Source organism: Somniosus microcephalus, chromosome 23 (assembly GCF_052327205.1).
Source record: "Somniosus microcephalus isolate GS21.2 chromosome 23, FLI_Smic_1.0, whole genome shotgun sequence".
NCBI classification, from domain to species: domain Eukaryota; kingdom Metazoa; phylum Chordata; class Chondrichthyes; order Squaliformes; family Somniosidae; genus Somniosus; species Somniosus microcephalus.
The window spans coordinates 26,224,823-26,237,102 of NC_141009.1; the positions used below are offsets into that span (position 1 = coordinate 26,224,823).

The 12,280-nt window shown below is 46.5% G+C and overlaps 1 protein-coding gene across 1 annotated transcript in view; it reads left to right on the forward strand.

Moving 5' to 3' along the window:
- The window catches only part of scai (suppressor of cancer cell invasion), a 185,792-nt gene that overhangs the window by 121,732 nt on the left and 51,780 nt on the right, over positions 1–12,280 (forward strand). Inside the window, exons 5-7 of the mRNA XM_085965642.1 lie at positions 464–562; positions 928–1,024; positions 8,492–8,590. Coding sequence (XP_085821768.1) covers positions 464–562; positions 928–1,024; positions 8,492–8,590 — 295 coding nt within the window. The remainder of the gene's footprint in view (positions 1–463; positions 563–927; positions 1,025–8,491; positions 8,591–12,280) is intronic.

The following is a 12,280-nucleotide window of genomic DNA, read 5'->3' on the forward strand; positions in this document are numbered from 1 at the left end:
TAAATTCTGGCCTTGCCAGCGATGCCCACATTACATAATCGAATATTTTAAAAAAAGTAAGCATGCAGGGAAGTGGCAAGAACAGATGAGTAAGGAAAATAAGGAGAAAGAGAGAAGAAATAAAAACGAATAGAGAAATAGAGGAGGGGAGAGAAGAAACATGGAGAAAGGAGGGGAGGAGGAAGAGAATCGACGGAGGAAACTGAGACTTTTCTGCAGCCCTAACCGTATTTGTTTCCTTTCGAGGTGTGAATGGTTGTGAGCCTGGCCTGAAAAAACTTAAAAACCAATGATTTAAAAAAAAAAAACAGCATTTAAAGGTGGCTAGCAGTTTTGTAGGCTTTGTTTCTCGTAGCTTTTATTTCTTTTTAGCATAATTTTAACCTATTCCCTTCCCCCCACCCTTCCAATAGAGTGTTATCTTACTTTCTTTTCTTTGTTTCCCTGCCACCCCATTCTTTAGCTTGCGTACGTCTGAGACCAGTTATCTGAATGAAGCATTTTCCTTCTACTCTGCAATAAGACAAAGGGCCTATTATTCCCAGGTCACTAAGGAGGATAGGTATGATAACCTATGGTTGTTATATGTTTTCATAAGTAACTTTTGTGTGCTTATAACTACAAATACAAACTGGTACAGGCATAACCCTGTTACGGATATGGCTAAATATAAATTTTTGTGTGCTGACGTACCCTTGCAAGACCTTTTTTTGTTTTCCTTTATGGACAGCAATTTTTAGTATTTTATCAAATGCTCTTGAATTAAAGTAACAAAAGTAGGAAAATATATCTAAATTACATGCAGAAAATTCAGTTTGTGTTGATTTTTTAAGTTGATTTGATAAACATTTTTCACTTATTTCTTGGTTGCATTGGTCACTCAATGTTTCTTTGCTTTGAATCGCTTTGCTTTGCTCTCTTTTGTAGGCCTGAGCTTGTGGTTAAAAAACTACGGTATTATGCGCGATACATCGTGGTTTGTCTGCTGCTTAACAAAATGGACCTTGTCCGAGATCTAGTTAAGGTATGGTATTTTTTCTGAATTGTATTTCCTGTTCTTGGTACTTTTAGAAAATTCTACAGATGTATCTACAGTTTTGAAGCATTTATTTTTTGGCTTCTTCCATTAACTCTAATCGCTTGCCAGTGACTCCATCTCTTGCCCCCCCCCCCCCCCCCCCACTGGCTGCCATTGACTCCATCTCTTTCCCCCTTCCCCCACCCCTTGCAGAGGAATGTGCAAAACCGTGGGATCCTATTTGACCAGAGCTGAGCTTCAAACCCATACTATTCACCGTCAAGACTGCTTATTTCCACATCTACCATATTACCTGCTTCCATCCCTACCTGAACCCCACTCCTGCTGAAAACCTTATGCATGCTTTTGTCACTTCTAGACTCTGCTTTCCCCAATCACTTCCCTGCTGCCTCATAACCTCCAATGGGTCCAACATTCAGCCACAGACATTCCACCCTCTAGACCTGCATGCCCATCACCCTGTCCTTGTTGATGTACATTGGTTCCCTCTTCCCAACGCACTGAATTTAAAATCCTTGTCCTCATCTTTAAGTCCCTTTATGACCTTGCACCACCCCTCTCTTCAATTCCCTCCAGCTTTGTATTCCCAGCACTTTTTAAAATCTTCTCCAAAATCACCACCTTTAGTTGACTAAGTTTTCTTCAGTTCTCCCAACTCTCTCCCTCCATGGTTTAGCATATAGAGTCATAGATATGTATCTGTCACTTAAAAAAATGCTGTTTCTTTTCCTCCTCATACCTGCTGTAAATGCCTTAGAATGTGTTTTATTCTAAAATAGTTGTAGTAGTTGTTGAATTTTAAAGCAGACCTAATCTTTAAAGTCTTTCTCTTTGTGAATTTGGCATTGTTCTTGGTAGAATTGCTAATATTCTACTATCACCAGCCTGTCAAATATGAGAAAAATTCCAGCAGAACAACATGTTTATTACACCACTACAGTTGCCACTTTGCACATGCTTGGGCTAAGTACAGTGTAGCTGCATGTTACTGTCTGATGCTGCTTGCCAAGGAGAGGGAGAGGGTGGCACAGTGAGATGTTTACTATTGCATGTGCTATTCCAGCTGACCTACTAACAAAATAGGGAATAGGAATAGATTGGTAGGTGATTGAGGTAAGGAATGAAGTTATGTGTACTTCAAAATAAGGAAAATAGGCCTAGAAATTCAGTTGCGTGCGCCAGCCGTTAGCGCCTTAAGAGGAGTAGACTTCGAGCGCTAGGCACTTAGCGGCCGGGCGCAGCGCAATCTGCGCCTACGCCCAACTTCAGTAGACATTTAGCGCCGGCGCAATGTGTTTGCGCGCGCTCAGCTGCGCGCGCAGCTTATGACGTCATTTCGTCGTGCAACGCCCTTTGTGCGCCCCAAACCGGAACTTCAGTCGCGCCCGCCCAATGTGGGCGTGGCGGTGCTAAGAACTGTGAAGTGGAACGCAGCAGAGGCCCTGCGGGCCTCGGGGAGCGCTAATTAAAGGGCACTTACACTGAACTATAAAGGCCAGCCATTTTGCTGCAATGACTTTTGTGCAACGGATTTCTGGACAGAGACCAAGGAACAGACCTTACTGATTTGGTCCAACATAGGAGAGGTATTTTTGGCTTCTGGCCAGAGCTTGGCAATTTGCCTCATTCTGATTTCATTGTTTGCCAGTATATTATGGGGGCTGCATGGGGTGCCAACCCTCAGTTCCAGCATTATGTGCGAAGGGCTCGCAGACGCTGTGTGAGAGGGGCAGCCATGCCTAGACGCAGAGGGGGCATCAGGCGTCGGCAACGTAGGCCTTACCCACTCAGGGAATACCGCCAGCAGGTGTCCTATCTCACCATGACTGCCGCGCAGTGTGTTAAGAGGCTGCGCTTCAGAAGGGAGGTGGTTGCAGAGATCTGCCAGCTGCTTCACAGAGATCTGCGTCCACAGCTGATGTGCAGAACGTCTGTGTCGGTGGAAGTGAAGGTCATGGTGGCTCTGAACTTTTATGCAAGCGGCTCCTTCCAAGCCGCTGCTGGGGACATAGCTAACATATCCCAGTTCGCCGTGCATCGCTGCATCCGGCAGGTCACCGATGCCCTTTTCACAAGGAGACACCAATTCATCTCCTTCCCCATGACCCTGGAGAGGCAGGAGCAGCGTGCAGTCGGATTTGCGAGGATCGCGGACTTCCCCATGGTGCAGGGCGCCATTGACTGCACGCATGTGGCTTTGCGGGCACCTATCGACAATGCCGAGGATTACCGCAACCGGAAGGGCTACCATTCCCTCAATGTACAGCTGGTGTGTGACAACAGGTAGCGCATCCTAGCTGTCAATGCTCGCTTTCCAGGCAGCAGCCACGATGCATTTATCCTGCGCCAGACTACTGTGGCTGACATGTTCCAGGCACAGCCTCCCCCAAGAGGATGGCTTATCGGGGACAAAGGCTATCCTTTGTGTACATGGCTCATGACCCCGCTCCACGCGCCCAGGACCCCTGCTGAGGAGGCATACAACGAAAGCCATCAAGCCACAAGGAACATCATAGAGCAAACGATTGGCGTCCTCAAGCAACGGTTCCGCTGCCTGGATCGCTCCGGCGGATCTCTGCAGTATTCGCCGGATAGAGTCTCCCAGTTCGTCGTCGTTTGCTGCATGCTGCACAACCTGGCTATCCGCAGGACTCAGGCACTGCCACCTCACGTTGGACCACCACCTCAGGAGGAGGAGCAGGAGGACCAGGAGGAGGAGGAGTGCCAGCCCAGGAGGGAGCCACAAGGTCCAAGGGCCGTCCGTCGGCGGCTTATTGAACGACACTTCTAGGCCCCCTGTCAGGGAATGGCTTGTGGCAATGAAGGGACATGAATGCAGCCGCTCCGCAAGCCCTCAGCCGGTTAACGCAACAACCACTTCAAACATCAAACATGGACAAGCTGAATGAAGAAAAAGCTTTATTGAACAAACTCAGGGCCCTTCCCACATGAAACCCAAAATCAGACAACACCCCCAAAAAACAGTCAAACACATGACTCACTCCCACAACCTGGGGAGGAATAACAAAACTTTTCCATCCAAATGGCCTTCATCCTCGGCCTTACCAAAACAACCACCCCCATAGACAACACAACCACCCCCATATAAAAAAACATTTGGCAACACCCTCTACTTTGTGTGCCGAGAGGGTGAGTCCTTGTCCAGCCTTTTCCGGCCCCTGGCCGACCTGCTGCTCCGCCTCAACCTGGGCCCTGTGGGTGCTGCAAGGCTGGGGGACGGCTCCTGAGGGGCACATGGCGTGACGGCAGATGCCCTTGGGGGTCGGCCTAGACGAGCTCTGGCCCTCGAGGGGCCGGCTGCTGACTGCTGCAGCTGTGGCTGGGCAGCATCAGTCTCTCCAGCAGCTCGTGGCAGCTTCACTGGGGGAGTGGCAGTGGCGGCTGCAGCAATGGGGGCAAGCTGGCTGATGCCAGGCGCTCGCTGCTCGCCTGAGACACTGGCACTCGGCCGGACTGGCACTGCAGCATGCGCAGCAATCTGCTGAAGGCCAGACCGCTGTGCTGCTGCAGCGCGGCGGGTGCCCTGGCGATGCCTGGCTGACACAGCGAGTGTGGCAGCAGTGAGTGCCCGTACTGCCCTGGTCTGTGCCCGCATCAGACCAGCCAGTGACTGCACGGCACCACTGATCAACTGGCCACTCGCTGCCTGTGCTGCCCTGAAGTCGTCCCGACTCGCGTCCTGTGCTGCCCTGAATTCGGCCCGACTCGCGTCCTGTGCTGCCCCGAATTGCTCGAAACCCCTGGCCTGTGCTGCCCCGAGTTGCTCGAAACCCCTGGCCTGTGAGGCCCCGAAATCGGACACACTATGAGCCAGGGACTCGATGGCCTCAGGCAACCGTGCCACAACCCCCATGAACTCGGTGTGCCGGCGATCCGAGTCCGCGGACATTTGATCGAGGAGGCGCACCTTCTGGGCGAGGACCGTCTCCGGACTGGAGGCCGGACTCTCCCTCTGGAGAGAAGGCCGCCGAGCTGCCCGACCCTTCCCGCGTGGCTGGACGCCACTGGGCCCAGCAACTACACTCCCCTCCGACACTTCCCCCTGGCTCTCCTCCAGGGAAGACGTGTCCCCTCCATTGCCATCCCCTGGCGCGGATGAGGGTTCCCCCGATGGGCCGCCTTCCTCTTGCTCCTCCTCGTCCTCCTCTTCCGAGGGACTGTCACTGGCAGCTTCAGGGACCTCCTCCTCACCAGCTGAAAGCAGGAAGGCACAAGAGTAGCTTTAGAGTGAGGACAGGGCGTCAGCGAGGGAGGCATGAGTGGTGGCATTCAGCGCATTGGTCGGACAGTGGCAAAGGATGTAGATCTGAAGCGCAAGGGGAACGAGAGAGGTCCAAAAGGTGATGTCCTTACCATTGGGGCCCAGCACAGGGTCGGCATCTCCACATGCAACGGGGCCAATCAGCCGGCCACCCATGAGTCGACCCACGCGCTCCTCCAGGTCACTGAGCTGCTGGAACTAGGGACGGCCTCCCCCGGTGTCAGTCCGGCTCCTCAGATTCTGGGCCAGCTTGGCCAGCAAGAGAAAGGACGGCCTCTAAGTACAGTGTGGTGCCCTGTTGTGTGCACTGCCTCCCATGGTCGAATAGCTTGGCCAGTGTGGTGCCCTGTTGTTGTATGCACTGCCTCCCATGGTCGAATAGCTTGGCCAGTGTGGTGCCCTGTTGCTGTATGCACTGCCTCCCATGGTCGAATAGCTTGGCCAGTGTGGTGCCCTGTTGCTGTATGCACTGCCTCCCATGGTCGAATAGCTTGGCCAGTGTGGTGCCCTGTTGCTGTATGCACTGCCTCCCATGGTCGAATAGCTTGGCCAGTGTGGTGCCCTGTTGCTGTATGCACTGCCTCCCATGGTCGAATAGCTTGGCCAGTGTGTAAAGTGCAGAAAGTGCAATTGATGTTCATGCCAGTGCCATAGCTGCTGGATGAGGGCTGGCCATTAGGGTTTTGAGGTCCCTTTGCCCATAATGTGAGGTGCACATGCAAGGATGAGGAGGACACTGGAAAGGGTACTCACCCTGACAATCCGAGTGAGGTCGTTAAACTTTTTCCGGCATTGGACACCAGTCCTGGGGACATCGCAGGTGGCTGTGACCCTCTGGGCGACATCCCTCCAGGCTTTCCTGTACACCCTGGTGGCAGGCTTCTTGCCACTGTCCGGGAACAAGATATGGCGTCTCCTCTCCAAAGCCCTAACCAGCACCTTTAAATCATGGGCAGAGAAGTGCTGCGCTCGCTCACGGGCCCTCTGCATCCTTCCTGGTGCTATTTCTCTCCAGCAGCAGTGTTTAGGCCTAGCTGGAGGGCTGCAGTATCCAGGGCATGGCAGCAGACGAACTCGACCCTTCCCCCTTTAAGAGCTGGCCGGCACCAGGGTGTCTGCTGTCAATCAAGAAATGACCGCACCTGCGCTGCGCCCGGCCTCGGCGGTATCACTCTGCACCGCCGGCTTAGCGCCTAAAGATAGCCGTGCATCGCCAGTTTTAGCGCTCAAGCAAACTCCTTGGCCAAAGCTACTGAATATCGGCGAAGTGGCCTCCACTTTGCGCCGGGCGCAAACTTTAGCGGCCGCCCAACTTTACCGCCCCAAAAGTGGCTATACTGAATTTCTAGGCCATAATGTTTTATCTTTGCCAATTTTATCTTCTGTCCTTTCTTGAGGAGTAATGGTAGCTATTCCAGGAACTATACAAGAATTTTATCAGATTATCTCCTATTTCTGAATAATTTATTTTGTTATTTGATTAATTCTCAACTCAATATCTGATGAATTTTCAGATGCTCTAATTTCACAGAAATCTACTTCCTGCCATTTTTTCATTTGTTTTTTTGAACCCTATTTAATCATTTGGGCTTCGCTCTTGACATTGGCCCAGAAATTCCGTTCCCTACGGGTGTGTACGCGCTGTGTACTCACCCGTAGGGCCAACGGAAGTGCCGGTTTTAGGCATGCACTGCGCATGCGCTGGAAACTGGAACTTCCGCTCTGTGAAGAAAGGGCTTGACAGGTCAAACGCCTGCGCCGGGTAGGCAGCGCGTGCGGCTGAAACTTCGCTTTTTTTCACAGTTGCTTCAGTCCAGGTAAGTCGGAAACAGATGCGCCTGGAAAAGCAGGAGCAAGGCCCACTTTTACCAGGCTAAGAGTTGAAGTAAAAAAAAAAAATTTTTCCACTGGTTTATCATTTTAAAATACTTTAAAGAAAGGTAAGTTTATTTTTAGCCCTGTTAAAAACTTTAATTACTTTTTTCAAAAATTAAAATGTTTGTTTAAAATAGTTAATTTATGTAATTTATAGTCATTTTTAAAAATGTGATTTTTTTGTTTTAATTTATTTGAAGTTTTACTTATGTTTTGGGGTGATCTCTATTCATATATTTGACAGGTCTTCCTGTCAAATCTATGAATGGAGATTCCCTGCTCTGATTGGCTCCTCATGGCCCACGTGATCCCAGGGACGCTGCGAACTACATGCGCCCCTGGGATACGTCGGTAGTTTGAAGAGGCACAGCAACGGAATTCTGCGCCTCCTGGGAGCCCTCCTGTCCAAGCGGAGATTTTTCCAAATCGCAGCCCTCCGCCCGCAGGAGGGCTGCGAACTGAATTTCTGGGCCATTAACTTTCTGTTACTTAATGGAATGTTCATGAACAAAATTCAGCCCTCCATGGTGATAGATACTTACTGTCCAGGCTCATGTATGAAAAGTGGCCACATGAGCGAGATACCAGAGAGTTGCCAGTGATCTGTATCTCTTTCAGTTTGTCCTTGAAGGTATTGTATTTTCCCAATTAACCGTTCTCCATTTTACAAGTTGTGCACTTTTTACAATTTTAATTAATTATTGCCTACTACTTGTAAGAACAAGGTACATGAAACTGATGGTGCTAGATGTTAGAACTTCTTTACGTATTGTATTGCAACTTTTTTCCCATCCCATCCTCATTTCTTCCCTTCTCTCCTGAAAGCACTGATCTGTGGGGTATGAGTATATCAGCACTAGCAGCCTTAGCAGTGGCAATTTTTCATTGAGCCTAGGCAATCAATGTGCACCAATATGGAGGACTTCAAGCCCGACCTGAATTTTGTCTGTGGACATGCAGTTTCCAGCAAGTGTGTTTGACTGATTTTTTTTCCCCTTTTCCCTAACTCTGGGATACTGACCTCCAATTCTGTCCTGGCAGAGGTCAGCATATAGCAGGGATCACATTTATGGTACTGGATCTATACAGCTCAATACAACACAAGCGGTCTACTTGGCTCCATAGAAGATGATGCATTTCAGTTTTAATTTACTCTGGTGTGTTTTAGTTGAACTAACTGCAACATAGCAGAGGTTTCAATCCTGCATCTAAGTTTACATATGTCATTTTGAAAATGGTAATCTAGTTATTATAATTCTATAGTACACACTAAAGTAATTTCTAATTTTTAATAGGAACTGTCAGATGAAATTGAAGATTATACACATCGGTTCAACACTGAAGACCAGCTAGAATGGAATCTTGTGCTACAAGAGGTGGCAGCATTTGTTGAGGTCAGTTTAATAGTACAGGAAACTTGCGATTTACCGGCACCTAAATAACCGGAAATCTCGGTTAACCGGCAAAATTCAGGAGTAGGTTCAGGTAACTTTTATTACTTGCCTTCCTCCATTTGTTGCTGTGCAAGGGTGTGGCTGCAGCTGTTGCTAAGCTACAGAGACAATTGCAACTTGTGGCCATTGTTCTGAAGCTGAGCAACAGGGTTTGTTGCTTTATACGGAGCTCTCAGCTACGTATCTCTTACTATAGCTTTCGGTTATCCGGAATTTTTGATGAACCGGCACCACGTCGGTCCCGTCCGTGCCAGATAAAAAAAAGTTTCCTGTAATCTGAAGTTATTGGGAAAAATCAGTTATTCAATTGCTGTCATTTCTAAGTATTATATTGTAGGAATTGACGAATTCCTACGAATAACTGAGATCGACACAGGAGAACAATGAAACAGGTCTTTACTCAACGGAGATGCCACAAGGACTGCCTGGGCAGTCACGTGGTTTGCGACGTGACGTCATCGCGTTTTCCCACGCTCTTAAAGAGGCCACGCCCCATACATGCAAACGCTATATACAAAACACAGTAATGCCTAACACACTGGTACAGGCTTAGGCTGGTGTTAGAACATTGTTAAAGAGAATTATGTACAGTTAGCCAGAGTCATTCAGTGGTTCTGCCAGAATATACTAGTTAATCGGCTAACTTTTCAAATTATTTTTTTCTGTTAATGTTGATGGTTATGCAGTGATGAAGAACTTAATGCAGCTCATGCTATTTGCTAACCGCTGAAGTCAGTTCTTAATGTGTGGTATGACACTAATGGTAGAGTGTTGGTATCGATCAAACTCATTTGTTGAAATTAGATAGTTTTACCAGTTCTTCGTCAGGCTGTTGGATGGATTGCCAATCTAAAGGGCGAGGAAGAAAGAAATAGACTGAATTGCTCCAATAGTAGAAACCCACTTGGCTGGCTATCAAGTAATATTGTTAATTGTTGCTCCGACTTGTTTATGAAGGAAATGTGTTAGTTAAGTGATGGTAGGTGGAGACCAAATGGTGCATGTAAAATAGAGTGTACAAAAATGTTGCCTCATTAAGTCAGCATATATTAATTTCCAGCCTTAATTAGAATTATATATGGAAAGTTATTTCTGGACAAGCTCATTCCAAATCCATTAAGTTTTGAATGAATGTGAAGGTAATTGACTAGAAATTGGTTATGTACTAAAAATAGTTTTGATTAGAGCTGTTTTATCTGTTCCCTGAAGTGTGCGATGTCAGATAGTAATAGATCCATTGACTACTGCATACCTTAAGTACAAAGATACAAGATTCCAGTGGAGCCATCTTAATATTTCACCCAGTTTGCCTATCAAACTTTTTACAGAGGGAATGATGGAATTAGAATCAAGAAATAATCATTTTATAGTAATCTTGAATATTTTATAGTAAAATATTTTGGAAGTGGTGGAAGTACCACCTTCATTGTGCAGTATTCCCCTTTCGGTTCTTGCACTGTTCAGTACAGTAGTTCTACAATCTGCCCTGAATACCTACCTTGTATTTATACAATGCTTTATTGCTGTATATGTTCTCCACAAGCTTGAGTGTGGCATTTAAAAATGACTGCCACTCTTATCAAATGTGCACCATGTATTCTTCTGTCCAACTGGTAGCTTTTTTAGTAAGAAATCCCTTGCTGATAATTTAAAATTCAATCCTAGTAAAAATGGGAGAATAGCAGAAAGAGTGGAAAATTCCTTTGCAAGTAGTGGAATTATTGCTAAATCCAATTAATCCAATCTTTTATTCTTGGCTTGCTTGATCTTGGCAATGCCGTTCACTCAGGTCAGAGATTGCAGTCTCCTTCTGATAATTAGAATCATTTTTGCACAAAGAACTCGGATTAACCAGTAATTAGAATTAGCTAGCCAAATTAAAATGGCAAATATTTGTTTCAAAGTTCAAATCCACTAATTTTAATTGACTGACTTCAAATTAAGAGGAGAGGACCTTTTCCATAATGGCCAAAATTGGTGAAAAATCAAAGCGTGGGGGAGAAAAACTGGGGAATTGGTGACAGTTTAAAAAGAACTTTACAGTGTTGATGTGGGTGGGTGTGTTATGAAACTGCATCACAGATGCTAGCTTGAAATTCTAATTTTGAATATTGTCTAGCTAACATTTTTCTGTATGAGTGAGGGGCACTGCGGCTCATGATATGGGAAGTGCACGAGTGTCGCCTGAAGCGATTTCTCTCTCTAACTTTTACATATATGTGTATATGTTTCCAAGTTTCCTTCCCTGTGATGAAAATGCTGGAAACACTCGGCAGGCCAGGCAGCATCTGTGGAGAGAGAAACAGAGTTAACGTTTCAGGACAGGGACATTTCCTCAGAACTGGAAAAAGTTACAGATGTAACAGGTTTTAAGCAAGTATTTTCAATTTAGTATACTGTATTCTCTGCTCACAATGCAGTTTCCTCTACATTGGTGAAACCAAATGCAGAATGGGTGATCGCTTTGCTGAACACCTCTGTTCAGTCCGCAAGTGTGACCCTGAGCTTCCGGTCGTTTACCATTTTAATTCTCCAGTCCACTCCACTCTGACCGCTCTGTCGTTGGTCTCCTACATTTTCCAGTGAAGCTCGGGGAACAGCACCTCATCTTTCGATTAGGCACTTTACAGCCTTCCGGACTCAACATCAAGTTCAACAATTTCACATCATAACCACTGCTCCCATTTATTCAGACAGCAGGTGCTGGTAATGATTCTGCTGTTCATTAATCACTCCTGCCTTCTGCCCTATCACAGACCTTCCCTTTTGTTCTTTCCTTCCCTACCGCCCCCCCCCCCCCCCCCCCCGACAACTTTCCCTGGCTCTGTACTTGTTTAAAACCTGTTACGTCTGTAACATTTACAGGCCTGAAACAGCAAAGTTGTTTCTCTCTCCACAAATGCTACCTGACTGGCTGATTATTTCCAGCATTTTCTGTTTATATCTCAGATTTCCAGCATCTGCATTATTTTACCTTTGTGTTAGTATTTAATCCATGAGGATCACATTAAATATCCTTTTTTTGCTATTGGTTCTCACCGGCTTGACATGAGGATTTACACTCAGTTACCATCTAACCATTCAATTACCTATATTGACTGGTTTAGTGGAAGCTGAGCTTAAGCCCTTTTGATGCTAAGTGTTTGCCCCTGAGCTGCACAAAATGCTATAACCAGCTTTTATCTGTCGATCACTTTGTAATAGCTGTATTACATTGGGAGTTTCTCTCAGCTTTAATAATATAAAGTCAAGTTATCGAGTACCTGCCTATTATAAGGTAGTGTTTGAGACAAATTAAGACCAAAGTTATTGAAAGGGTCAGTCTCTCCCATTTTTAAGAATATTATTCTCTTCCCACAATCTTTCTGCTGCAGTAGCTCACCTGGTACAGAAAATTTGGCAGGGGTTTTGAGCAAAGTATTAAAAATGTTTTGATTTTTTATACTGTAAAGTTTAGTTTATTCTAACTAGACTAAAAGTTGGACTCTCATCGGTATGAGTGCCCTTTAGGCTCCACAGCTGAATTTTGCACCTGTGTTTCTGTCCTCTCAACAGTTTGATCCTTATCAAACCAAACACCTTTGGTGGCCATATAAAATTTGAGGGGGTGAGGAAAATGATCAGAAAGGT